General features: G+C 37.4%; 1 protein-coding gene across 3 annotated transcripts in view; it reads right to left on the minus strand.

The window, feature by feature from the left end:
- The window catches only part of LAMA2 (laminin, alpha 2), a 705,371-nt gene that overhangs the window by 93,574 nt on the left and 584,375 nt on the right, over positions 1 to 27,422 (minus strand). For all 3 annotated transcript variants that reach the window (XM_010834646.1, XM_010834645.1, XM_010834644.1), the window contains exons 41-42: positions 12,321 to 12,423; positions 1,206 to 1,322 (exon numbers count right to left, since the gene is read on the minus strand). In XM_010834646.1, coding sequence (XP_010832948.1) covers positions 1,206 to 1,322; positions 12,321 to 12,423 — 220 coding nt within the window. The remainder of the gene's footprint in view (positions 1 to 1,205; positions 1,323 to 12,320; positions 12,424 to 27,422) is intronic.

The following is a 27,422-nucleotide window of genomic DNA, read 5'->3' on the forward strand; positions in this document are numbered from 1 at the left end:
CATATTTACTACTGAAGAAGTGACATGAAAATCAGTAAAGTTACTTAGGCTTTTTAATGTCAAAAAAGTAAAAAAATCATTAAGGTTTTAATAGTTCCTGTTAGGTATAGATGTGTTTCCTTCACCATAATTTTTATAAAAAATGTACATTGTACATATATTTATGTGCCTACTAATATGTTGTGGATTAGTGGTTAAGATCACAGCCCCTGAAGTTAAACTGTGAGGTTGGAATCTTACGTCTCTTTTAACAATAGCCCTCAGTGTCCCATCTAAGTTTGTCTGTTGTAAAGTGGAGATAATAATGCTGTTCACCTTGTAGGATTAGTATGAGGGTAACATACACTTGACATAAACATGCTGAATAAGCCTTGCTTAATAAATGGTAGCAACTCTTGCTACTGTTGTATCATGCTATTAAAATATAAAAATAGTATCCCCAAAACAATAGTGCTTTCAGTAACTAATAACAAACATTAACTCCAAATAACAGGTAATGCATAAAAAGATATTATAGACATGGTTCAATCTTAACACCTTAATGTTTTTGCCAAGAAAAATGTGCCGAAAGGCAGCTGGTTCTCACCTATTACTGTAGATACTGATACTGTGTACGTGCTAAATTGCTTCAGTTGTGCCCAACTCTTTCTGGCCCCATGGACTATAGTCTGTCAGGCTCCTCTGCCCATGGGATTCTCCAGGCAAGAATACTGGAGTGGGTTGCCATGTCCTCCTCCAGGGGATCTTCCTGACCCAGGGATCAAACCTGAATTTTTTATGTCTCCTGCATTGGCAGGTGGGTTCTTTATCATTAGGCCACCTGGGGAGCCCTGTAGATACTGTAATAACCTTCAACTTTGTGGTAATAAATCGACATTTTAGAGGAAAGTGTCTGTATGATTTTATTCTTTCCCACCAATATAAGATTTCCTGGGCTGAAATGTGGAAGAACAATACAATAACAAGACATCTATTATTTTCTTTTTTGTAATTTATTCCTACAAATGTCAGTTAACAAATGATAAACATCATGGTGCAAATAGTTTCTCAGTTTCTCATTCTTACAAAGAATTCGTAAGTAAGAAAACCATTATCTAATAGCCTGACAATGGGACAAATATAGTGCTAGGAAATACAGGCAGAAGTTGGAACATTTTAAACAGTGCATTTCTATTAGGATAGTTTGCATTGTCTGGAGTTCTTACCATTTGGAATGGCTGCTAGCTTGTCCAAAGTGTCATTCAAAGCTCTCAGGAGATCCCCGTTTCTGCTATTGGCATTGTCTAATCTGGCTGTCAAGCCATTCAGTCGGTCATCATTTTCTGTGAACAGAAAACAAAAAAGGATGAAACAAGTTTAGTCATCTGTGAACTTACAGATGGATATAAAATTTCAGGTTATTTTATTTTATAAAATTACTTTTTATTGGAGCATAGTTTCTTTACAATGTTGTATTAGTTTCTGTAGTATGGCAAAGTGAATCAGTTATGTGTTCATATATATCTCCTATTTTTTGGATTTCTTTCCCATTTAGGTCACTGCAGAGTGTTGAGTAGAGTTCATTGTGCTATACAGTAGATTCTCACTAGTTATCTAATTTAGACATAGTAGTGTATATATGTCAATCCCAATCTCCCAATTCATCCCACTCCTGCTTCCTCTCTTGGAATCCATACATCTGTTATTCTTGTCTGTGTCTCTATTTTTGCCTTGCAAATGAGTTCATTTCATGCATTCATCAAAAATGAGTGCATCATTTTTCTAGATTCCACATAAAAACAATATTATACAATTTCAGGTTATTTTAATATGAAATTATTTAATATTAAGAAAATTGATTTATTTTAACTTATTGGCATCTGTATACAAATATATTTCAGATCAGATTATAAAATATATATTTATATGTCCACGTGACACACAAATAAATTTAACAATTATATTTTCTCTGGTATCTAACCTTTATTTGACTTAATTTGATGGTTTTCTATGGAGAAAAACTGGAAGATTTGGTCTTTTATTGCATTTATAATGATACCCTCTTGATATCACTCAAATGTCATTATTTTTAAAACTTTATTATCAAAATGGACACTGAATTAGTTTTTAAAAATCTCAAATAGATATGACTGTTAAGCAGAATCTCCCAACTTTACTAAACATCACAGTAATATTTGAAAAAAATAAAAATCAAAGGCATGAAAAAATAGCCTCTGGCACATTTTTGTTTTTTATAGAGAAAATAAAATTTTACAAATTACTTTATGTAGGCTTTATATAGGTTTTTTCTTGCTACTTTAGCATGCTTTCTTTAACATTAAAATATATCATTTACTGTGGAAGTGGAAGTGATTGCTCAGTTGTGTCTGACTCTTTGCAACCTGATGGACTGTAGCCTGCCAGACTTCTCTGTCCATGGAATTCTCCAGCAAGAATACTGGAGTGAGTTGCCATTCCCTTTTCCAGGGTATCTTCCTGACCCAGGGATCGAACTTGGGTCTCGTGCATTGCGGGCATAGTCTTTACCATCTCATCCGCAGGGGATTCAGACAATGCAGTATTACTAGTATAATTTGTCCAGCTTCTCTCCACTAATTTTTTAACATGTTCAAATGTTTTTAGTTTGTATATAACATTGTATTTTATAGCAGATAAAAACCAGGAATGATACAAGAAAGATAACAATGGTGTGAAGGATGATATACTAAATAATGTACTTGCATTTTATACCTGGTTGTGCTGGTTAATTTGTTTTCTCTGTGCAAATATTTTTGTTTTTTCATTTAAAGAAGTTAAAGAAAAAAAGTAACTTGAAATGCTGAAGACCATTATCTACCAACACCGACTGTCGCTCTCATCACTTTGCTGGTACCCAGAGTGGGCAGACCAGGAGAGACTACATCTCACTGAACAGAGCAGAGCAGTTTTGATTGGATTGTGTGTCCACCCCTTGTTGAGGTAGTGCATCTGGCTTCTTGGAGGAACGAAACAAGCCACTGGCAGCTTAGGGAACAATCTTTGTTTTTATTGGCTTCATCTGGGAAGACTAGCAAAGGGAAGGGAAGATAGATGGAAGATTCTTAACTATCAGTGTTCTGGATGTGATAAAGAGTACTGAACATATTAATTAATGATCCATTCCATTTCATATCAGGGTTTTATAGGCAGACGAATTACACCACTGTTATACCACAGTAATATAAGCACATAATATTGTTGGAGGCATCTGCTTTTAGGTTCCAAGCCAAAGACCTAACATCATAGAAAACTAAAGCATAAAATATTCCAGAAAAACATGGCTCTAAAACATCAGTATGTCCATTTCAGTCACTAGGATATTATTTTCAATGCTAGTCCTTCAAAATATACTTTCCAAGTAATTAGATTTTCTCCTCTGTCAATCACAATTTATCTTTCTTTTAATACTTGTTATTTTCACTGTACTAAAATAAAATCTTTGAATAGGTTATGGAAAGAATACTTTTTGAAATAAAGACAATCTCACTATGACTGTGATATCTATACAAATTCCCTGAGAATAGTTAAAGGCTGTTCTTTTGATATTAATTTAGAAGTCTTAATCAATTAAGGAAATGGAACAGTACAAATTTCATTTCTTAGTTTCATGATTGGATTTGACTTTTTAAACAATGAAATACTTAAAATGTGCTGGCAAGCAAGATATTCATGTATAACTGAGAAAACCATTAATTTAAAGGGCATTACTTGGTTTATACTATTCTATGAATTCTGATAACAAATACTGGCTGAACAATCAGGCCAATTATTCAGAACAAAGACTGATTTGAGGAACATTGTTACTGTCATTCCTCAAGTTTCAAAGCAGTAATTTTGTTCCCCTGCTTTCTGTACTAGAAATTCAAAATGGGAATATTCTGAGCCTATTCTGATTTCTTTGTTTCAGGATTTGACTCTATTTTCTTCTTAGTTTATCCTTTCTTATACACTGATCATTTTTCTCTGAAGTACCTTTTGGAATTTCTCAAACCAAGTCTAAACACTTTATCACTTTGTCAGTCTAATTCTTCAGATAAACAAAAGTTGTGTGCAGAAAATAACTGCAGATTTTAAAATGGAAAACTTATACAATGTTAGCCAAGCAAACCTAGGAAAATAAATGATCCAAGGCTGCCTTTAAATGAAGATACCTGAGGCAGAGGTTTCTATAATTAAAATGAAAGAAAGAACCCATGTGGTTCAGTTTGAATGGTAACATGGACAAAAAGAGAATTATTGGTAGTTAAGATAAATCGATTCCAACTCATAATTTTTGATAAACAAGAAAAGGAGCCATATTGTAATCCACAGTGCTACCTCGCACACCTTTCTCTCCTTATTTCCTCACTTTTCATACCCATTAGCTATAGCTAAGTCACTTATACTCTCTCCAGATACCACACCCACTGAACCTCAAAGGCTACATATACATGCTCTAATTTTAGCTCTCCCTTTCTCATGCACTCCCCACACATTAGAAGACAAATGTTCAGGAATGAGTTTGGCAGAGACAGGGCTCATAAACTGAGGGAAAAGAAGCAGAGCAGCCAGGCTGGACTGTGAACATGCCTGACAATGTCAGTGCCCTTTGTTGTGTAACACTGAGTGAGGTAGATATATTCAGAATGAAAATCACTAGACACAGTTGCAAGTCACTTCCATTAATAACAGTACTAATTTACTCATGTTGACCATGTTCCTGTTACTGTGCTAAATTTATTAGCATTTAGCTTATTGGAACTGGTAATATTGAACTATGTAATAATTCAAAATAAAGCTATTACAAGTATTTCTTTGATCATTGATGATGCATCCTTTTACATTTTTTAGCCATTAGAGAAAGTAGTATAGTGCAATGAAATAATTATAGGACTAGAGTTGGAAGATGTGGGTTCAACTGTCATTTCTATCCATTTTTACATGTGTAAAATGAAGATAACTTCATATGACTGATACGAGAAATCAGTTGAAGGATGTATGAGAAAGTACTGGATTTATTATGCAGTTATTAAAAGGTAACAAAATAATTCACATTGGTTTGGTAATTCACATTGGGTTGAGAACTGCTTTGGTATTTTTGCCAGTTTTCAGTAATGTTATTTATGATTTACTTTCTTCCGTGTTTAAAGTGAATCAACTAGAATCTAAAGTTGTTTATTTTCCTTTTATATGTTCTTAATATATGGCCCCCATTATCAACTAAATACAAGAATGATTTTATATATTTTAATGGGAATGTTCTATTTTGACTATTCAAACATATCTAATTAAGTTCCTCAAATGCAATTTTTAACTTACTCACATGAAAGTGAAAGTCACTTAGTTGTGTCTGACTCTTTCTGACCCCATGGACTATACAGTCCATGGAATTCTCCAGGCCAGAATGCTGGAGTGGATAACAAAGCACAAATAAATACCTTGAGAGACTCTCTCATTCATAAGGGTGAAGTTTGTAGAATTGTTTTTAATATTGAAGGGGTCTAGTTAAATGGAACTACTGCAAATTACCATATAGATAACATTTTGCAAACAAAATTTTCATTATCATGAAATTTGTCTTATGAGCTACTACTTAAACTCAGTATCACTTATGATTTGCTTCTTTATCAAAAAATGGAGGAATGGCTTCTCTTTTAAGATTTTTTATACAAGTATTTTACAAAGTAACAATCATGTTTCATCCTTTGTTGTCCAGGCTCCTTCTGAATTGTTGGTGTTTAGTCATCCAGTTTTGTCTGACCCTTTGCAACTCCATGGACTGTAGCACACCAGGCCTCTCTGTCCCATCTCCTGCAGTTTGTCCAAATTCATGTCCATTGCGTTGGTGATGCCATCCAGCCATCTCATCCTCTGATGCCTTCTTCTTCTTCTGCCTTCAATCTTTCCCAGCATCAGAGACTTTTCCAATCAGCTGTTCACATCAGATGACCAAAATACTGGAGTTTCAGCTTCAGCATCAGTTCTTCCGATGATTATTCAGGGTTGATTACCCTTAAGACTGACTGATTTGATCTCCTTGCTGTACAAGGGACTCTCAGGAATCTTCTCCAGCACCACAATTCGAAGGCATCAGTTCTTCGGCACTCTGCCTTCTTTACGGTACAGCTCTCACAACAGTAAGTGACCACTGGGAAGACCATAACCTTGACTATATGGACCTTTGTAGGCAGAGTAATGTCTCTGCTTTTCAACACACTGTCTAGGTTTGTTGGAACTTTCCTGCCAAGAAGCAAATGTCTTCTGATTTCATGGTTGCAGTCACCATCCAGTGATTTTAGAGCCTAAGAAGAGGAAATTTGTCACCACTTCCATCTTCCCCCCTCTATTTGCCATGTAGTAATGGGGCCAGATGTCATGATTTTTATTTTTTTCATATTTAGTTTTTAGCTGGCTCTTTAACTCTCCTCCTTCACCCTCATTGAGAGACTCTTTAGTTCCTCTTTGCTTTCTGCCATTAGAGTAGTATCATCTGCATATCTGAAGTTGTTGATGTTTCTCCTGTTTATCTTGATTCCAGCTTATAACTCATTTAGCCCAGTATCCCTTCTGAATTAGAGAGCAGGTTAACTTATGCAGTGCTTTATCCACAGTTCTGAAGCAGAGAGTTTGGAAGAGGTAAGGGATCTGTATGAGGTGAAAACCTTGATTTTGACCTTTCTGGTAATGAGAGATTCCTGCAATGCTCATCCATTCACTCATTTATCAAACATTTGTTAGGGCCGTGAATGGTAATGTGTCACCTCTACACCATGGCAAAAAGCTAGTGTTTTTATCCAGCAGTGCTTAAAAACATCATCTTTGGAACCACATTAACTTGGGCTAGTTAAAGTGCTGGCGCTACTATATGTATGCAGTGTATTCAAACAGAATTTCTTTGACTTAAATGATTCTGTTGCAGAATCAGATGGTAAAGAATATGCCTGCAATGCAGGAGACCTGGGTTTGATATCTGGGTCAAGAAGATTCCCCTGGAGAAAGGAATGGCTACCCACTCCAGTATTCTTGTCTAGATAGTCCCATGGACAGAGGAGCCTGGTGGGGTACAGTCCATGGGTTGCAGAGTTGGACATGACTGAGCAACTAACACTTTCACTTACATACAAAAATGGTTAACTTTACCACATTTTATAATATGTGATTACTCTATGGATGCGAGCCCAGTCACTTAGTCATGTTCAACTCTTTGTGACTGCATGGACTGTAGCCCACCAGGCTCCTCTGTTCATAGAATTTCCCAGGCAAGACTACTGGAGTGGGTTGCCATTTCCTTCCTGACCCAGGGATCAAACCTGCGTCTCCTATGTCTCCTGCATTGGCAGTTGGAGTCTTTACCACTGAGCCACCTGGGAAGCCCTTGATTACTCTATACAATTTATTAATTTTATTATATTATGTTTTTGCCTTTGAATGTTTTAAGAACATAAGAGGTAAAATTTATCTCAAGTCACTTTACTGTAATTTTTCATCTACTTACATGAACCTGGCCCCAAGTCAACCCCACCATTGAGTGCAGGATCCCAACACTCATACTGAAGGAAGAGCAGCTAAGTAAGGAAGAAAGTTGGGTGAAATCCAGAATCCCATTCTTGTTGCTGGCCTCCTTTCAATTGATTTGATGGGGTAACATGCCTTCCTATAAACACAGGCCCTATTTACTGATCTTAGAGGTTCCCTTGCATGGTACATGTTACCGGGAAACTTTGTCCTGATTAAAAAGTGCCAAATCAATTCTTGTTTGCCTTGGGCACAGTGCTCGCTAGGCCCTCAATAGCCATTTGCTGCAACTGAACATGTTCTTCCTCCCACTACCAGATTAGAGCTGAAGCCTGAGGAGAGGAGAGAAGGGGGATTTGTCTGGCAACATGTCTACCGGGCTTCCTTGGTGCCTCAGACCTTAAAGTGTCTGCCTGAAATGTGGAAGACCTGGGTTCAGTCCCTGGGTCAGAAAGATCCCCTGGGGAAGGAAATGGCAGCCCACTCCAGTACTCTTGCCTCGAAAATCCCATGGACGGAGGAACCTGGTAGACTACAGTCCATGGGGTTGCAAAGAGTCAGACACCACCGAGTGACTTCGCTTTCACTATCATCTCCAAAGTCTTAAGATATCAGGATAGAGGACAGTCCTCTCTTCAGCCAGTTGAATGAGAAACCAAAATAACCAGACATCAAAAACTCCATGTGGTTCCTCTAGGACAAGCTCCAAAGCCTGAGTATGGGTTTACAGGCTCCTTCTGTTTCGGCCAGCAAGGTATTCTAAAAAAAATGTAATTTAAGTACCTTTAAGTGAGACAAGTACTCTCTGGTTCTAACAGATTCTGTCCTTTCGTGTTTGGCCCTTATTTTGCCACTTCTCATTTAAACTCTGAAACCGAGTCCAACTCTATTTTAATTTCTCAATTTTCTCTGTTCACACACCAAAGGAGGAACTAAAACTCTGCATGAGGAATCAGCAATTCATACAGGAAAATATTAGCTTGTTCTCGGGCTACAATAGGCTAGGGGATGCAGGGTTGGCTTTATCCATTTAATCCAAAATTATTTTTTGTCAATGGAATGGTTTGTTTGTCTTCCACTTGCCTACTTTTGGGATTCTGGCAAATGGTAGTATGCAAATTATGCAAAAAATACATATAATATAATATAATATAAATATTATACTATATATTATGTGTGTGTGTGTGTTAGTCACTCAGTCATGTCCGACTCTTTGCGACCCCATGAACTGTAGCCCGCCAGGCTCCTTTGTCCATGGGATTCTCCAGGTAAGACTACTGGAGTGGGTTGCCATTTCTTTCTCCAAATATATATTATATACATATATATATATATACACACACATACATACTGGGACTTCTCTGGTAGCTCAGTCAGTAAAGAATCTGTCTGCAGTGCAAAAGACCCGGGTTCGATCCCTAGGTTGGGAAGATCCCTTGGAGAAGGAAATGGCAGTCCACTCTAGTATTCTTGCCTGGAGAATCTAATGGTCAGAAGAGCCTGAAGGGCTACAGTCCGTGGGTTGCAAGAGTCGTATACGACTTAGTGACTAAACCACTATATATATATGTATAATATTTTGGCTGTCCTATGTGGCTTGTGGGTTTGGTGGCCTAATCAAGTATTGAATCCCCACCCTTGGCAATGAAAGTATGGAGTCCTTACCACTGGACCACCAGGGAATTCCCAACAGGAGTCTATTTTTAATAATATAAAAATACTTTTATTTATTTATTATTGGGAGAGAAGAATAGCTACTTTATTCAGAAAGCCAGCAGACTGAGAAGATTAGTGTCCTGCAAATTTTAATTCCTAAATCATACTTCAGTTTAATATCACTACAATATTCCTGTTTATTCTGTTTGTATCTAATCTGAAATAACAACACAGACTCTTAACAGGTTAGTAATTGCAAGTGTGTTATATTCATGATCGCAAAGCCATTTTGATACACTTGTCTGGTCTTAATGACTCAGCATCTGGAAGCTCATGGTACAGAAGGAAAATATGGATTAATTTGATTAAGATTAATTTTGGGGGTAATTCTGGCACTGTTCTGTGTTTTGGACAACATCATATGTCATACAGTTCATTGATTCCATATCCTTGGGCTTGAGAATAGATCTTTTTATTCAATGTGCATGTCATTCATTTTATAGAGATGTTATCTATTTGTTCCTAAGTAATTAAATAATTTCACTTATTTGAGGAAAGTTGAAAAGTAGGGTTAAATGAAGAGGCAAATAAAATTTAAAAGTTACTCTATATAAGATAAGGTATATAATTGTAGAATTTTAGTATTTCCACACTTCTAATATATCATCCTCAACTTCAATCCTTGCCCTGTACACATTCCATGAGAGCCTCACCTGGCTATTTTTTTTTTTTTTTTTGACAAAATCCTTTGTCAATCTGCAAAGTAGTATTAATTCACCCAGTGGCATCAATTTATCTTCTAGCTTTTTTGGTCATCAATTTGTATCAAGCCCCATATCCATCAACAAAACAATCTTTATCTCCAGGGACATTCAATCAATTTGATACAGACTGGTCTCAAATGGCAAATGTGCAGAAGGGCAAATTTCCTTTTAATAAATATATACTCAAAACTTAAAAGGCAAAACAAACTGCTGCTGGCAAGTTCTGGTTCTCTGAAGGCAAGGACAGCATAAGGATGGCAGGGAGAAGCTCTAAGTTGTTCATGACTAAAGCTCATGGACTAACTGTATTGTACTGACAAGAACCAAGTAACACATTAGAAATATGGAGGGTATACTGCCTCACCATTTTTATTCCTTCTAACTCTAGGCACCATAGAGAGAGAAATGACTAAATCTCTATTTTAATAGCTTCTGTCAAGTATTTTGCTCTGTAGGGCCTATTTCAGCAGTTCCTGGTGGTAATATATGGCATTTCCCTGATTAAGAGCCGTTTTATAACCTGTGTAATTGGCCACAAATCAGGGGAATGTCATAATGTAGCAGGAAAACATTCCCATCTCCGTCAGAGCCTTGGCTTGGATTTCTGGAGGAATTATTACTTGAGTAGTTTGTGGGTTTTCATTACTTTAAATAATGTACTACCTGAAGTACAAAAAAGGGCATTTAAACTAATGAACCTTTCTGTCACCTAACCCTGGCTACCATACCTGTCCTTAGATTTCTTTTTCCCTTGGAGAAAAAACTCTTAAAACATGAGACTCTTTTTTCATTTTCATAACACCAGTGTTTGTGGGGAAACAGAGTCAAGGACAGGGCTGGGAGCAGGGTGAGGAGACTCAGGCATTCACCTCAGGTGTGAAATTCAAAGCAGCCCCCCAAAACTCAGTGTTCAAGATAAAACATTTTCATGCAGTATTTTTTTTAAATCACATTTAATTCAAAAAAGATCAATATGAGCAAAATATTAAAAATTTTAAATAGGAACAGAATCTAACTCGGCACTTGTGTGGCTGAACCTCTCTCACCTCACCCTGATGTCAGCTCTGGGCAAGCGCACTGGAGAGAAAGGCGTGATGACCAAATAATGAGATAACCCAACTTGCCAAATTAGGAAAACCGGATTGACTCTACAGCTATTTTTCAGGTTGTAACAAATACAGTTTCCTGCATAGGATTATACATATAAGGGGTCATATTTTACTTATGATACACAATCCCAAAGCATTTACTGTCAGAGTACTATCTATAATGGAGACAAAACATGTAATTCCATACCAGCCTCTATTGGAAATAAAAGACTATTCATTGAGAGCACTGGCAAATATAAATGATAAAAATCTCTTTTCTTTCTAAAGTTAGTAAAGACCAACATTATTCCTTTATTTTAAAAATATGCTTATTTCCTGAATTGAGATAGTCACTGTGATACTATACACCAAAATACAAAGCTAAAAAGAAGATCCTGCTACTGTCCTCTAGAACATGGATGCTAAGTCCATGGCTGTGATGATTTGACAAGTCTATGAGAACGGGGTGCACAGAGAGGAGGCATGTAATTCAGATGGGGTGCCAGGCCTCCTGGAGATGATACATTTGGACTAAATCTTGAGGGTCTGGTAGAAGGTAGTTGGTTGGAAAAAAGGGATGATGAGGAGTTCCAAAGAGAAGAATGAACACTGCAGAATGTGGAGGTTTGAAATGGCAGCAAGTTTTCAGAGAACATGAATATCTCAGTAAGGGTGGGGAGCTGAATGCAAGCCAGCAAAGGGGAAGGAATGAGACCAAAGACAGAAATAGGAGGCAATTACATGAGAACAGGAGATATTTGAATGAAATAATAAATATAATAACTTATCTAGAATGTGGGCTGTATTGAATTTTTAATGCAAAACCCATACGATATCAAGACACATATTTTGTGCACTTTGATCTTTGAATTAGGAATAAAATACACAAAAATGTATTTAAGAGGCAAAAGCTTTTTGAGACATGTGGCCCACTAAATCGAAAGCTGCACAAAGACATTTATACTGTATCTGCCTTATTCATTCATTTGTGACCATAATTTCTAAAGTCAAAAGGGGTGGCATTTGATGCTCTGTAAAATTTACCATACTTTAAAAATTAAAAGTTCCTATACTTAAGATGCAGATGAAACGATGTTACAGAAATTAGGTTTAAAAATTCTGAAGTAATGCTCAGTACAAAATGACATGTGAAGGCAAAATACAGTAAAACTGATTAGATAGTAAAAATAATCATAAACCATGGCACAACAATTACATTTTTCCAATAATCTGATAAAATGTCCTACTAATTACAGCTACAATTGCACTGAAAATAATAATAAAAAGAGATCGCACTAACCTTTTACATCATTTGCTAACTTCTTGGCTTCATTAAGCACCCCAAAGCTTTTCTGAAGAGAACCTTTGGCACCTTCCTTTAATGAACCCTGAGGACCTGCTGCCTGTGGGCAGAAAAAGAAGTGTCACATTTCTAAAGTCAAAGAACAAAGAAGTAGAGCTTTCTTGCAGGCAGTTGGTACACTGTTTACCTTTAGGAAAGCATTCTGAACTACGTATGCAGAATAATACATTATCAGCACATATTTGTGATTAAAGTGAGGAGATGAGAAGAAAGTCTAGAAGAGAACCCTTGGGAATCCCAACATTTATTTAAAGGCAGGTACAGAAAGAAAGGTGATGGAGATTCCAGAAAGGACAAAGAGAACCTAGGAGAGCACGATATCATGGAAATCAAGAGTTACAGAAGTGGCTCAGAGTATGACGACTGGCAGTGTTGCAACGTTGTAACTAGTCAGTACTATCAAGTGCTGTCAAATGGTCAAGCAAATTAAGAACTAAGCACATCCGTGACTTTATCCCTAGGCACATTTCATTCAAGCTGTGGGGTAAGCGGAGGAAGCATTTCCTGTCCCTTAGGTATTGAAATGAGGAAGAACAGTGATCCTTTTCTGAAGGCAGCTCCAAGTCTTGGGGCAAAATAAAACCTTCTAAATGACAGTCTCTGAGCCATAATCATCTCCTAGCAAAGATGGATTTGTTGAGGCTTGAACTAAGAGAGGTAACACAAAGACAATAGAGTGATATGGGAAAAGGATTGCTTAAAATAAATGTTTAGTTATCCATTTTAGTAATGTTCTCACTTCAAGAATCATTATATACCAAAAGATAAATCAAATAGGATCTTACAAATTTAGATCTTGTGAATTCTACATTGGAAGAGTATTTCAGAGTGTAAGAAAAGCTAGAGAATACTAAATACTTACTGTTGAAGTTATAAATCTGAACTCAGGTTAGCCTAGACATAATACTATTCAACTACATTTCCAGTGCTTTAACAGCATTTTTTATCATACTATTTGAACATTAAACTAGGAGAGATTACAGACTGCTACTGTTGTGGTAAAATTTACTTTAAGGTGTTATTCCAACAGCTTTCACTTAAATAATCTATTGATTATAAAACAGATTGATTAAATAATACTATGTTATCTACAAAAGGACATATTGGAAACATCTACATAAATAAAAAGAATCTGTGCATTTATATCTAGCCTTTGCAAAAAGAGCTGCCTGACAACTCTGACAAATTATGCTGTGGGAAATGGACACTTTCTTCAACTGAGAATACAGAAATGCTTGGTCCTATGGTGTCTGTGGGGAATTAGATACAGTAACGTCATTGAAGTGTTATTTATTTTGAAAAAAGGTAAGAGTGTCAATATCAATGGCACAAATCCAATGCACCTTACTCAAAAAAATAAGGCTCTATTATCCACTCAGCTTCTATACTTGTTCCAAATTTATATGCCATTCTTACTCCCTGTTACAGGTTTCCTGAATCAAAACAGATTAGAGAAAGGAAATTACAAAGAAAGAAGAATGAAGATTCTCTAAATAAGCACATGAAAGCAGCCAAAGTGACAACTGACAAACTGACAATGAGGAAAGAAAACCAACTTGGAGAATTTTTAAATCTCAGCAATCCAAATCTATTTGAATAAGGATGAAACAGGTTTCCGTAGATGTCAATATTGACAGTGATGATCCTGAGCCATCAGGATAACACGGCTGATTCATAATACGAGATCGAGCTAGACAAAGCAAGCAAGCAAGGGAGCAAGCTTTCCCCACAGTCTTAAGGTATGAATTCCTTTCTACAGGAACATGGTCTGGTGAGAATCTAACAACCAACATTTTACAGCTGATCTTGGATATGCAAAGGAGGCAAGCGGGTAAAGGAAGGAGAGAGAGTTGACTTGCTGTGCATAAGAAAATTAATGAAATGAGGTGAGAGAAAAAAGAAGGGCCAGACAACATGGAAAAAAGCTTAAGTCCGAGCTGTGGAAATTCGGAGGGACTAGGAAGAGTGATGGGCAATGTTCATTTTTTTCTACTTTCTTACACTTTGCAACAGTTTTAGTGAGGTATAAGTAAACTTACCATATTTCAATTTTACAATTTGATAAGCTTTGATATTTATACACCCATGAAACCGTCAAACAATTGAGGTGGAGAACATACCCATCATTTCTTTTCATACCCTCCCTTCCACTCCTTGTCCTTCTGTATCTCCACATAAGCACTACTCTGGTTTCCAACACTTTTAGTCTGTATTTTATGGACTTTTATATAATAGAATCATCCAGTATGTAGCACTCTTTTTTTCTTGTTTGGCTTCTTTCATTCAGTGTAATTATTTTGACATTTATCCATGTTGTGTGTGTATCAAAATGTGATCTCTTTTTTATTTACATAGATAAGTGTGTGTGTTCAGTTGCTCAGTCATGTCCAACTCTTTGTGACCCCATGGCCTGTAGCCTGCCAGGCTCCTCTGTCCATGGAATTTTTTCCAGGCAAGAATACTGGAGTTGGTTGCCATCTCCCACTCTAGGGGTTCTTCCCGACCCAGGGTTCGAGCTGGCATATCTTGCATTTCCCACATTGGCAGGTGGATTCTTTACCACTGTGCCACCTGGGAAGTCCCACATGGACATGCCCCAATCTATTTATTCATTCACTTCTTGATGGACATTTGGATTATATCAGCTTTGGCTATTCTAAATAGAGTCGCCATTAACATTTGTATACAAATCTTTGTATGAACATATGATGATTTCTCTTGGAATGAAAGACCTCTAAGTGGCTAGACTATCTGGTGGATATATGTTTACGCTTTTAAAAAACAATCAACATGTTTTCCAAATTACTTGTACTATTTTAAATTTACACTAGCAGTGGGTAAGACAAATGTAACTATATCCTTGTCACTACTTGATACAGTTGGTCTTTTAAGATTTTAGACATTCTAATGGTGTGTACAACATTTGGATTTTAATTTGCATTTTCCTTGCAACTAATTATGCTGAGTGTTTTTTCATGTGCTTTTCACCATCTTCCTTGGCTGCACCTGTTAAAACTTTTTGTACAAGTTTTTATTGGGTTATTTGTTCTTAGTGAGTTTTGAAAGACATTTACATATAATATGGATACAAATCCTTCATGAGACATGTAATTTGCAAATACATTCTTCTAATTTGTAGATAATCTTAATAAATGGTTGGATTCTATGTTTTAACATTGTCAGAATTTTTCCATCTAGGTTTATGAGGGATATTGGTCTATAATTTTCTTTTTTTTTCATAATGTCTTTGGTTTGCATCATAGTAACACTGGCATCATGGAATGACTGGGACAATTTCCTCCTCTTCAATTCTCTGAAGAATTTATTCAGTTCAGTTCAGTCACGCAGTTGTGTCCCACTCTTTGCGACCCCATGAATCACAGCACGCCAGGCCTCCCTGTCCATCACCATCTCCCGGAGTTCACTCAAACTCATGTCCATCGAGTCAGTGATGCCATCCAGCCATCTCATCCTCTGTTGTCCCCTACTCCTCCTGCCCCCAATCCCTCCCAGCATCAGAGTCTTTTCTAATGAGTCAACTCTTCGCATAAGGTGGCCAAAGTACTGGAGTTTCAGCTTTAGCATCATTCCTTCCAAAGAACACCCGGGACTGATCTCCTTTAGAATGGACTGGTTGGATCTCCTTGCAGTCCAAGGGACTCTCAAGAGTCTTCTCCAACACCACAGTTCTTTGGCACTCAGCCGTCTTCACAGTCCAACTCTCACATCCATACATGACCACAGGAAAAACCATAGCCTTGACTAGATGGACCTTTGTTGGCAAGTAATGTCTCTGCTTTTCAATATAATATCTAGGTTGATCATAACTTTTCTTCCAAGGAGTAAGCACCTTTTAATTTCAGGCTGCAATCACTATCTGCCATGATTTTGGAGCCCCCAAAAATAAAGTCTGACACTGTTTCCACTCTTTCCCCATCTATTTCCCATGAAGTGATGGGACCAGATGCCATGATCTTCGTTTTCTGAATGTTGAGCTTTAAGCCAACTTTTTCACTCTCCTCTTTCACTTTGATCAAGAGGCTTTTGAGTTCCTCTTCACTTTCTGCCATAAGGGTGGTGTCATCTGCATATCTGAGGTTATTGATATTTCTCCCGGCAATCTTGATTCCAGCTTGTGCTTCTTCCAGCCCAGCATTTCGCATATAAGTTAAATAAGCAGGGTGACAATATACAGCATTGACGTACCCCTTTTCCTGTTTGGAACCAGTCTGTTGTTCCATGTCCAGTTCTAACTGTTGCTTCCTGACCTGCATATAGGTTTCTCAAGAGGCAGGTCAGGTGGTCTGGTGTTCCCATCTCTTTCAGAATTTTCCACAGTTCATTGTGATCCACACAGTCAAAGGCTTTGGCACAGTCAATAAAGCATAAATAGATGTTTTTCTGGAACTCTCTTGCTTTTTTGATGATCCAGAGGATGTTGGCAATTTGATTTCTGGTTCCTCTGCCTTTTCTAAAACCAGCTTGAACATCAGGAAGTTCACGGTTCACGTATTACTGAAGCCTGGCTTGGAGAATTTTGAGCATTACTTTTCTAGCATGTGAGATGAGTGCAATTGTGTGGTAGTTTGAGCATTCTTTGGCATTGCCTTTCTTTGGGATTGGAATGAAAACTGACCTGTATCAGTCCTGTGGCCACTGCTAAGTTTTCCAAATTTGCTGGCATATTGAGTGCAGCACTTTCACAGCATCATCTTTCAGGATTTGGAATAGCTCAACTGGAATTCCATCACCTCCACTAGCTTTGTTCGTAGTGATGCTTTCTAAGGCCCACTTGACTTCACATTCCAGGATGTCTGCTCTAGTTGAGTGATCACACCATCATGATTATCTTGGTCATGAAGATCTTTTTTGTACAGTTCTTCTGTGTATTCTTGCCATCTGTTCTTAATATCTTCTGCTTCTGTTAGGTCCATACCATTTCTGTCCTTTATCGAGCCCATCTTTGCATGAAATGTTCCCTTGGTATATCTAATTTTCTTGAAGAGATCTCTAGTCTTTCCCATTCTGTTGTTTTCCTCTATCTTTGCATTGATCACTGAGGAAGGCTTTCTTATCTCTTCTTGCTATTCTTTGGAACTCTGCATTCAGATGCTTATATCTTTCCTTTTCTCCTCTGCTTTTCACTTCTCTTCTTTTCACAGCTATTTGTAAGGCCTCTCCAGACAGCCATTTTGCTTTTTTGCATTTCTTTTCCATGGGGATAGTCTTGATCCCTGTCTCCTGTACAATGTCATGAACCTCAGTCCATAGTTCATCAGGCATTCTAGGTATCAGATCTAGTCCCTTAAATCTATTTCTAACTTCTACTGTATAATCATAAGGGATTTGATTTAGGTCATACCTGAATGGTCTAGTGGTTTTCCCTACTTTCTTCAATTTAAGTCTGAATTTGGCAATAAGGAGCTCATGATCTGAGCCATAGTCAGCTCCCGGTCTTGTTTTTGCTGACTGTATAGAGCTTCTCCATCTTTGGCTGCAAAGAATATAATCAATCTGATTTCGGTGTTGACCATCTGGTGATTTCCATGTGTAGAGTCTTCTCTTGTGTTGTTGGAAGAGGGTGCTTGCTATGACCAGTGCATTCTCTTGGCAAAACTCTATTGTGTTTGTCCTGCTTCATTCTGTATTCCAAGGCCAAATATGCCTGTTATCCCAGGTGTTTCTTGACTTCCTACTTCTGCATTCCAGTCCCCTATAATGAAAAGGACATCTTTTTTGGGTGTTAGTTCTAAAAGGTCTTGTAGGTCTTCATAGAACCATTCAACTTCAGCTTCTTCAGCGTTACTGGTTGGGGCATAGACTTGGATTACTGTGATATTGAATGGTTTGCCTTGCAAACGAACAGAGATCATTTTGTTGTTTTTGAGATTGTATCCAAGTACTCCATTTTGGACTCTTGTTGACCATGATGGCTACTACATTTCTTCTAAGGGCTTCCTGCCTACAGTACTAGATATAATGGTCATCTGAGTTAAATTCACCCATTCCAGTCCATTTTAGTTCGCTGATTCCTAGAATGTCGACGTTCACTCTTGCCATCTCTTGTTTGATCACTTCCAATTTGCCTTGATTCATGGACCTGATTCCAAGTTCCTATGCAATATTGCTCTTTACAGCATCGGACCTTGCTTCTATCACCAATCACATCCACAAGTGGGTATTGTTTTTGCTTTGGCTCCATCCCTTCATTCTTCTTGGAGTTATTTCTCCAGTGATCTCCAGTAGCACATTGGGCACCTACTGACCTGGGGAGTTTCTTTTTCAGTATCCTATCATTTTGCCTTTTCATACTGTTCATGATAAGCGCGGGGGGCTGCGATGAAGCACAAGCGCGGTGAGAGAAGCTACCACATGTCCGAGGTCAGGGGCAGCGGCCGAGAGTGCCAGGTTGCGACAGCGCACAAGCGCGGCCGAGAGGACCTACCCCATGTCTGAGGTCAGGGGTGGCGGCCGAGAGGAGCTACCCCACGTCCAAGGAGCAGTGCCTGCACAGGCACAGGAGGGCTGAGAGGAGCTACTCCATGTCCAAGGCCAGGAGGGGCGGCGGTGAGGAGATACCCCTCTTCCAAAGTAAGGAGTAGCGGCTGTGCTTTGCTGGAGCAGCCGTGAAGAGATACCGCACGTCAAAGGTAAGAGAAACCCAAGTAAGATGGTAGGTGTTGTGAGAGGGCATCAGAGGGCAGACACACTGAAAGCACAATCACAGAAAACTAGTCAATCTAATCACACTAGGACCACAGCCTTGTCTAACTCACTGAAACTAAGCCATGCCCTGTGGGGCCACCCAAGACGGGCAGGTCATGGTGGAGAGGTCTGACAGAATATGGTCCACTGGAGAAGGGAATGGCAAACCACTTCATTATTCTTGCCTTGAGAACCCCATGCACAGTATGAAGAATTTATTACTTCTTTCTTAAATGTTTGGTAGATTGACCAGTGAAATCATTTGCAACTGAATTGTGTGTGGTGTTTGTGTGTGTGTGCGCGCGCACGTGCATCTGCACATGTATGTAAGCGTTTTAAAACACAAATTTAATTGTTTAATAAGAATAGGGCAAAGAATCACTCCAAAACAGTAAAGAGCTGATGGCATACAGCAACATACCAACAGTCCAGGTTTAAAAGACAAGTCTGCCATAGGATGACAGAATGGAAGACACTAACATGGTATGCAAGAAGAGAACGGTTTCAATTTGTTGGAATCTGGAGAGTTCCTTTTCCAACACTGCTTAGTAAGTCACTGAAGCACATCAACAATATCAGGGCTGTTGATGAAGCAGCATTTTCCAAGCTAATTATACTTCATACATATTTATAAGCACCACATCTGAGTTTCTGAGCCGTTGTCTACAGCATGTGAAATATAAATGAGCTTCTTAGAGTTGCAAGATATTTTGTTTCCTGCTTTTTAGAGATTGTATTTTTATAAATAAGTTCTTCTCTGTCTGTGTATATATACATATATGTATATATAAATTATCTAAAATCTTTTATTGTGTCACACAAAATAGGATCTAATAGTATATGTAGGTTGCTACATGTTTTGTTAGCTAATAAATCATTTATGGAAAATGTGAGATAATCTAAATCATTAGAGAAGGAAAAATACAAGAAAAAATAAAATGATAAAGTCTACAAAGATTTAACAGAGGCTTGGTATTTAATTGGCTTTTAATACATGTTAGTTTTCTTCTTTCTGCTATTTGTTAAATATTCATAGTGACTTGTTAAGGCATCATGTCATTGATTAATAGACGAATGAATCGGCTGATTTACCCAATAAAAGTTTATAGCTTGTCCAAGGAGAAGGAAATAACAACCCACTCCAGTACTCTTGCCTGGAAAATCTCATGGATGGAGGAGCCTGGTAGGCTGCAGTCCATGGGGTCGCAAAGAGTCGGACAACTGAACGACTTCACTTTCACTTTTCACTTTCATGCATTGGAGAAGGAAATGGTAACTCACTCCAGTATTCTTGCCTGGAGAATCCCAGGGACAGAGGAGCCTGGTGGGCTGCTGTCTCTGGGGTCACACAGAGTCAGATATGACTGAAGCGACTTAGCAGCAGCAGCAGCAGCTCCTTCAAGCACTGGAGTAATCTCTGATATTCAAAGACGGAATGACTCTGTCTTCTCTAACAGAAGTGCAGTGAAGTGGTGCAGTGCAGTGGAAAAATTCCTTACACAGAAAATGATTACTGCCACAATGGAGCATGGAAATATCTAGGTGTTTGTTGTCAGAGGAGGCTCACTTAGGGGAAGAAGATGTGAAGGTGAGACCTGCAGTTAAGTTGATCCGGATGGTAAACCAACACGTGACTGATTTATTATTTAAATCAGCAAATTTAAAAGTTATTGTTTATATTTCTTTTAATTCTTATTATTCTTCTATGCGGCCTTCAAATAACTTCATTAGAGAGAAATTTTCTGAATTCATTAAAAAAGTTGGCACTAAGGAGAGATGTATAATCGTTGTTTGTCTTTGTTTTCTAAAGAAAGTACTAGCTGAAAATTCATCAGCATGGTTTATAACTTATTTTGTTATGAAATAATTTATTTTAGAAGACAAGTCTTGCACATTTCCAAAGGGGATAATTTGTCAAGATACTATGTGACTTAGATGATTATAAACTTAAAATCTCTTTACTAAAGAAAGCTGTCCAAAATGTGCAGAGGTGTATGTAAGGACCGGTAACTAGCCACAACGTGTTTATGTAAAATACATGTCGAGAAATTTATATTTGGGCATGTTAGACTGTTGCTAAAAATTGGGGAGGAATTTCTTACTACAATAAAATAAGTTCTTAGAAAAAATGGTGGTCTAGTACTGTATACATTTTAAAAGGTATAACTTTTGAGAATATTGAAAAAAATGTATGTGATGTTAATTAGATATATTAAGCTATAAAAACAGTTATGCAAAACCATTTGTACAAAAACCATTTGTACAGGAAACAATATGGACAGATAAACAACATTATAAAAGTGATTATTTGTGGTTAGTGAGATTATACACATTTTAGATTTTCTTTCTTTTGCTTGTCTGTATTTCCTATTTTTGTATAATGGATATGAACTGCTTTTGTCATAAAAGATCACTTTCAATTTTAAAATAAGAAAATCACTGTGTATTGATTTTAAATGTGTTTCAAAATAACCTATATTTCAAAAATCTCTAGGATACTAAAATGAAACACTAAATCAAAAATGAGTTTGGAAACAACCCAAAGGAATGACTCTGGTCAGAAATCTGGTGAAAGGCTGTAGATCCTGGCATCGCATAACATCCTAAGATGGGACAGGGGTTAGATGAGCCGAAAATCTCCAAAACTTACTCATAAGAATTTAGAATTCATGACTGCGAATTTGCAGCTTGATAACACTGAGAAACACAATCAAGAGAGGATTTAAAAGTATATTCAGGCTTCTCTGGTCATCTAGTGGTTAAGAATCCACCTGCCAATGCAGGGGAAACGAGTTAGATCCCTTGTCTGGGAAGATCCCACATGCAGGGGGGCAATTAAGCCTGTGGGCCACAACTACTGAAGCCTTATATGCCTAGAGCATGCCCGGAGCCCTTGCTCTGCAACAGTGAAGAGTATCCCCCTGTTCTCAGCAACTAGAGAAAGGCTGCAGCAATGAAGACCCAGCACAGTCAAAACCAACTATATAAATCTTAAAAAAAAAAAAAAAGTATATAGAGTAAACCTGGCTTAAAACTCAACATTCAGAAAACTAAGATCATGGCATCCAGTCCCATCACTTCACGGTAAAGAAATGGGGAAAAAAGTGGAAACAGTGATAGATTTTATTTTCCTGGGCTCCAAAAATCACTGCAGAGAGTGAGTGACTGCAGCAATGAAATCAAAAGATGCTTACTCCTTCGAAAAAAGCTATGACCAACCTAGACAGAGCATGAAAAGGCAGACACATGACTTTGCCTACAAAGATCCATATAGTCAAAGGTATGGTTTTTCCAGTAGTCATGTGTGGATGTGAGAGTTACCATAAAGAAGGCTGAGCACTGAAGAATTGATGCTTTTGAATGATGGTGTTGGAGAAGACTCTTGAGAGTCCCTTGGACTGCAAGGAGTTCAAACCAGTCAATCCTAAAGGAATTCAACCTTGAATATTCACTGCAAGGACTACTGCTGAATCTGAAGCTCCAATACTTTTGCCAGCTGATGCAAAGAGCCAACTCAATGGAAAAGACCCTGATGCTGGGGAAGATTGAGGGCAGGAGGAGAAGGGGGTGACAGAGGATGAGATGGCTGGATGGCATCACCAATTCAATGGATATGAGTTTGAGCAAATTCCGGGGAAGAGTGAAGAACAGGGAAGCCTGGCATACTGCAGTTCCTGGGGTTGCCAAGAGTCAGACATGACTGAGAGACCAAAAATTAACATGTATAGTAACCAAGTGAAAACAGGTTTTCACCAATCGCAGCATGAGAACCATTGCTCCAGCACCTCTGGGCGCCACTGACTTGTTGCCATGAGGTAGGGACCAGACAAACTATTGAGGGTAGCACTGGTGGGCACCACGAGGAGTCGTGATTCTGAGTAAAGACAATGGAGAAGTGTCTGTTGATTTAGAGAACATCCTTAGAGGGGTTATGCCTTTCTTTCCATTTAATGTCCAGAATCAAACTCAACATGGCAATTTCACTTCTTGATTAGTCCTATATTTATTCTTGTATTTATTCCTGTTGGTGGAACTCTCAAGTAGCAGGTCTGAGCGCACTGTTGTCTTGAATAAAATTAGTTTAAATTTACATTGCATTATAGCATCACCCCAAAGAATTTCTGTGTTGCTGACTAATCAAACTCTTTGATTTCATTTCTAACAATTTATGCCCTAAATTTTCAAATATGTCAAATTCTGGGTAATAAAACAGAAGCTTGTTTCTCTGCTTCCAATAGATTTTTTAAAGTTATTTACTCAAATGAGTATATCATGTTAGCTGGCTTAAGGAATACCATTTTCACACACAGATTTAATATTTTTCTGTGTAACTTAGACCCTCACTGACTTTTTCATATTTGCTCTCGCACGAATCAGTCAGTTCTTAGATAAGTTGCTGAATTGCTTATGGAGAAAAAATGCTCACCAGCTTTATTGACAGATTCAATTGTCAAACCTATTATGGATTATACTATTTTTTCCATTAACACTACACTGGTATAGAATTTAAATTCCAATGATTATAGATATTAATAAGAAGTCAAAATTACTGTTTGAATAACTTCTAAGTAATGGCTGACAGAATAAAATACAAGGTATATGTGAGTTAAAGTTTAAAACTTGACTGACACTATATTTTATCGGGCCTTTTGATTGCAATGTGTATTCTGCTAATATTTGCAGTTCTTTATGTAGAAAATAAAAACTCAAAAATGACCCTGCAAGTATTCTTTATGTATTTTGGTTCATCCAATTACACAAAGCAAATATTAAATAAGACAGACTGAAGAGAAGATATGACCACATTTCTAAACAAATACTCATTAGCAATACCTTAATGTTTAATCATACTATTGCAAAATTCACAGTATTTGATTATATGATTTATTGACCAGTAGCAGTGGTATCAAAAGAATCTAGCTACATAAGGATTTAAAAACTAATAAAAAAGAAGAGATTATTAGGAATAATACTACTATTAAAAGAAAGAATAATAAAAATAAAAAGAAAATCAAAAAATATAATAAAGGAAAAGAATAAATAATGTAGTAAAAGTTGGAAAGTATCATTTTTACTAACATCACAAATAATAAAAACTTAAATGATAATTTATGGTTTGAGGACAGGCCAGAATTCTATTTATTTATTCCTATGTGTTTCATAATGCCTCTATATATTAAGTACAATAAATATGTGGCTTAAAAAAAGGTTTAAAAACAAAGAAAAAATTGAAAATGTGGACATGCTTAATACCTCACGTTAATAAACAGTTCAGAAGTTACCTATTACAAGCACCACAATTGCATCAAAGAAGGATAATTGGAGGCTTAATATTAAATGAGGTTAAAAAATAAATTTTAAGTTTTGGGGATTATTAACTACTGGCATTAAGCCAAGAGAGAGATCAGAAGAAAATGTGCAGTTTCTTAAAAAGCTATACTTTAGCTGACACAGCTCAGTACATGGACAATATGCATCCAACTTGGAGACAGATCTTCTAATTCTCAAATTGTGACCTTCTATTTTCTTCCTACATCCTGATTAGGAAACTTCAGCACACCCCTTGAACTTAATTCTAATCACTAAAAAAAAAACTATCTTACAAGACAACTACATTCAAATAAACATTCATAGATGATTTCAATCTAAGTAGGGAAATACATATTTCCTTTGAAATTTTCTTCTCTATTCAACTTTCCTGTTCCTTGTGGCAGTATAAATACCTCATCTATTCTGAAAATCTGGAGCATCCTAGCCTTTCTAGATGCCCAGCATCAGTGTTTGGAGATGGGAGGAAACAACTGACATTTAGTGATAAGCTACTGAATACCAAGTATTACCTACATGAAAATCACAGAATCTAGTGAAAGTGAAATTCTCACAGAGTTATTAGTGTTTCTGTCCTCATGAGGGCTATTTTTAGCTTAACTTTTAATTCTGGAGACATTCTTCTCTGGGAAAAGGAAGTAGGAGTTAAACAGAACGCCATGGTCACCAAGAACTGAAGGCACAGAGCAGAAAGCAAGCAGAGATTCAGCATCTTTTAAAGCTGACGCTCCAGCTGTGCACTTAGTGTCTGACCCAAAGTCTTTTTTCTCTAGATTACTTTAAGATATTGTTTTCTTTCTCTTTGACTTCCATAGTCTAACAACGATCTTTCCAGGTCTCTTTGACTTCCATAGTCTAACAACGATCTTTCCAGGTATACATTTAATTTTATTTATTGTGAAGTGTGTGTGCTTAGTCTCTCAGTTGTGTCTGACTCTTTGTGACCCCATAGTCTGTAGCCCATCAGGATCCTCTGTCCATGGGGATTCTCCAGGCAAGAATACTGGAGTGGGTTGCTATGCCCTCCTCCAGAGGATCTTCCCAACCCAGGGATCAAACCCAGGTCTCCGGCATTGCAGGCAGATTCTTTACTGTCTGAGCCACCAGGGAAGCTCATTTATCGTGAAGGGCTTTCTTTGAGAAATTCTCTCTCACCAGGCCTTGAAAATTTTCAGTATCTCTTTTACTGTTACTACTTCCCTCTTTTCACTCTTATCAATTTCTGAACCCCTAATAGATTTACATTGATTTTTACAAGGTATATTTCTTGTCTTTTACACTTCTTTTATATTTTACCATGCTTGTTGCATTCTGGGTAATGTATTCAACTCTTTCAATTAATTCATTCTCTTTCTCCTTTGTTTAGCTTTCCCATTCAATTTTTAATTATACTTACTATATATTTTTATTTTTAGAAATTTTATTTGCTTCTATTATACATTTCCATAATCTTCTGTAGTTTTTATCACTCTTTTCTATTCTTTTTTAACATTGCAATAATTTTAAACACTTTTATTGTATATCCTCTTTCAGATTTTTTAATAACTTCAGGATCATGTTACATACTTTGCCTGCCTACCCTCTTTCCTAGTTGATTATTTACAGTGTACATAAACAGACCACTCCTCTGTGTCCTTCTAGATATTCTAAGGGTTGAAAGAACCAATTCCTCTCCCCTCCTCTGTTAAAATTTTAGCTTGGAAAGTCTTGTACCATGCAAACTTCAATCCATATATAAAAGTATATGGTATAATTTGGACTCCAACCCATAGGCTTGTGGTTTTAACAGCTTATGAGAGACATTTTTCACAACTGGGGCATGAAAAGAAACAAGATTCCTTGGCATGTTCTGGTCTAGAGGGAGTGTTCATTGATGAGAAAACTGTTTGGAAGTCTCACAATTCTGCATACTTTCAATTAGTCAAAAGAAACTCCTTCATTTATAGGTTTAGGATGATGTTTGTGATGCTTTCTCTCCCTGCTTGGGCTTTTAAAATCCAGTCTCTAGACATATGATATATATTTATGTTCCAAATTCACTGAGTCAATAAGGTGCCAGCTTTAGGATGTGCTATTATGTTTCTCTTGTTTTTATTTTCAGATTACCCTTTTGTTTCCTCTTTCCAAAATAAAGTGTGTGTTAAATTTGGGGAGTTAGAGTTTATCTAACATTTCTGTGAATTTCTCACATTAGGAGGGATCTGAATTAACTCAGGCTGCTATGTTATCAGAGCTCCCTGACATTCCTTTCTAGTATCCTTCTTTTCTTTTTTTTTTTATTTTTTAGCTTTACAATATTTTATTGGTTTTGCCATATATCAACATGAATCTGCCACAGGTATACACGTGTTCCCCATCCTGAACCCTCCTCCCTCATTCCTCCCCATACCATCCCTCTGGGTCGTCCCAGTGCACCAGCCCCAAGCATCCAGTATTGTGCATCAAACCTGGACTGGCGATTCGTTTCATATATGATATTATACATGTTTCAATGCCATTCTCCCAAATCATCCCACCCTCTCCCTCTCCCAGAGTCCAAAAGACTGTTCTATACATCAGTGTCTCTCTTGCTGTCTCGCATACAGGGTTATTGTTACCATCTTTCTAAATTCCATATATATGCGTTAGTATACTGTATTGGTGTTTTTCTTTCTGGCTTACTTCACTCTGTATAATAGGCTCCAGTTTCATCCACCTCATTAGAACTGATTCAAATGTATTCTTTTTAATGGCTGAGTAATACTCCATTGTGTATATGTACCACAGCTTGCTTATCCATTCATCTGCTGATTGACATCTAGGTTGCTTCCATGTCCTGGCTATTATAAACAGTGCTACGACGAACATTGGGGTACACGTGTCTCTTTCCCTTCTGGTTTCCTCAGTGTGTATGCCCAGCAGTGGGATTGCTGGGTCATAAGGCAGTTCTATTTCCAGTTTTTTAAGGATTCTCCACACTGTTCTCCATAGTGGCTGTACTAGTTTGCATTCCCACCAACAGTGTAA

This window comes from Bison bison, unplaced genomic scaffold, assembly GCF_000754665.1.
Source record: "Bison bison bison isolate TAMUID 2011002044 unplaced genomic scaffold, Bison_UMD1.0 scf7180017864035, whole genome shotgun sequence".
Classification (NCBI taxonomy): domain Eukaryota; kingdom Metazoa; phylum Chordata; class Mammalia; order Artiodactyla; family Bovidae; genus Bison; species Bison bison.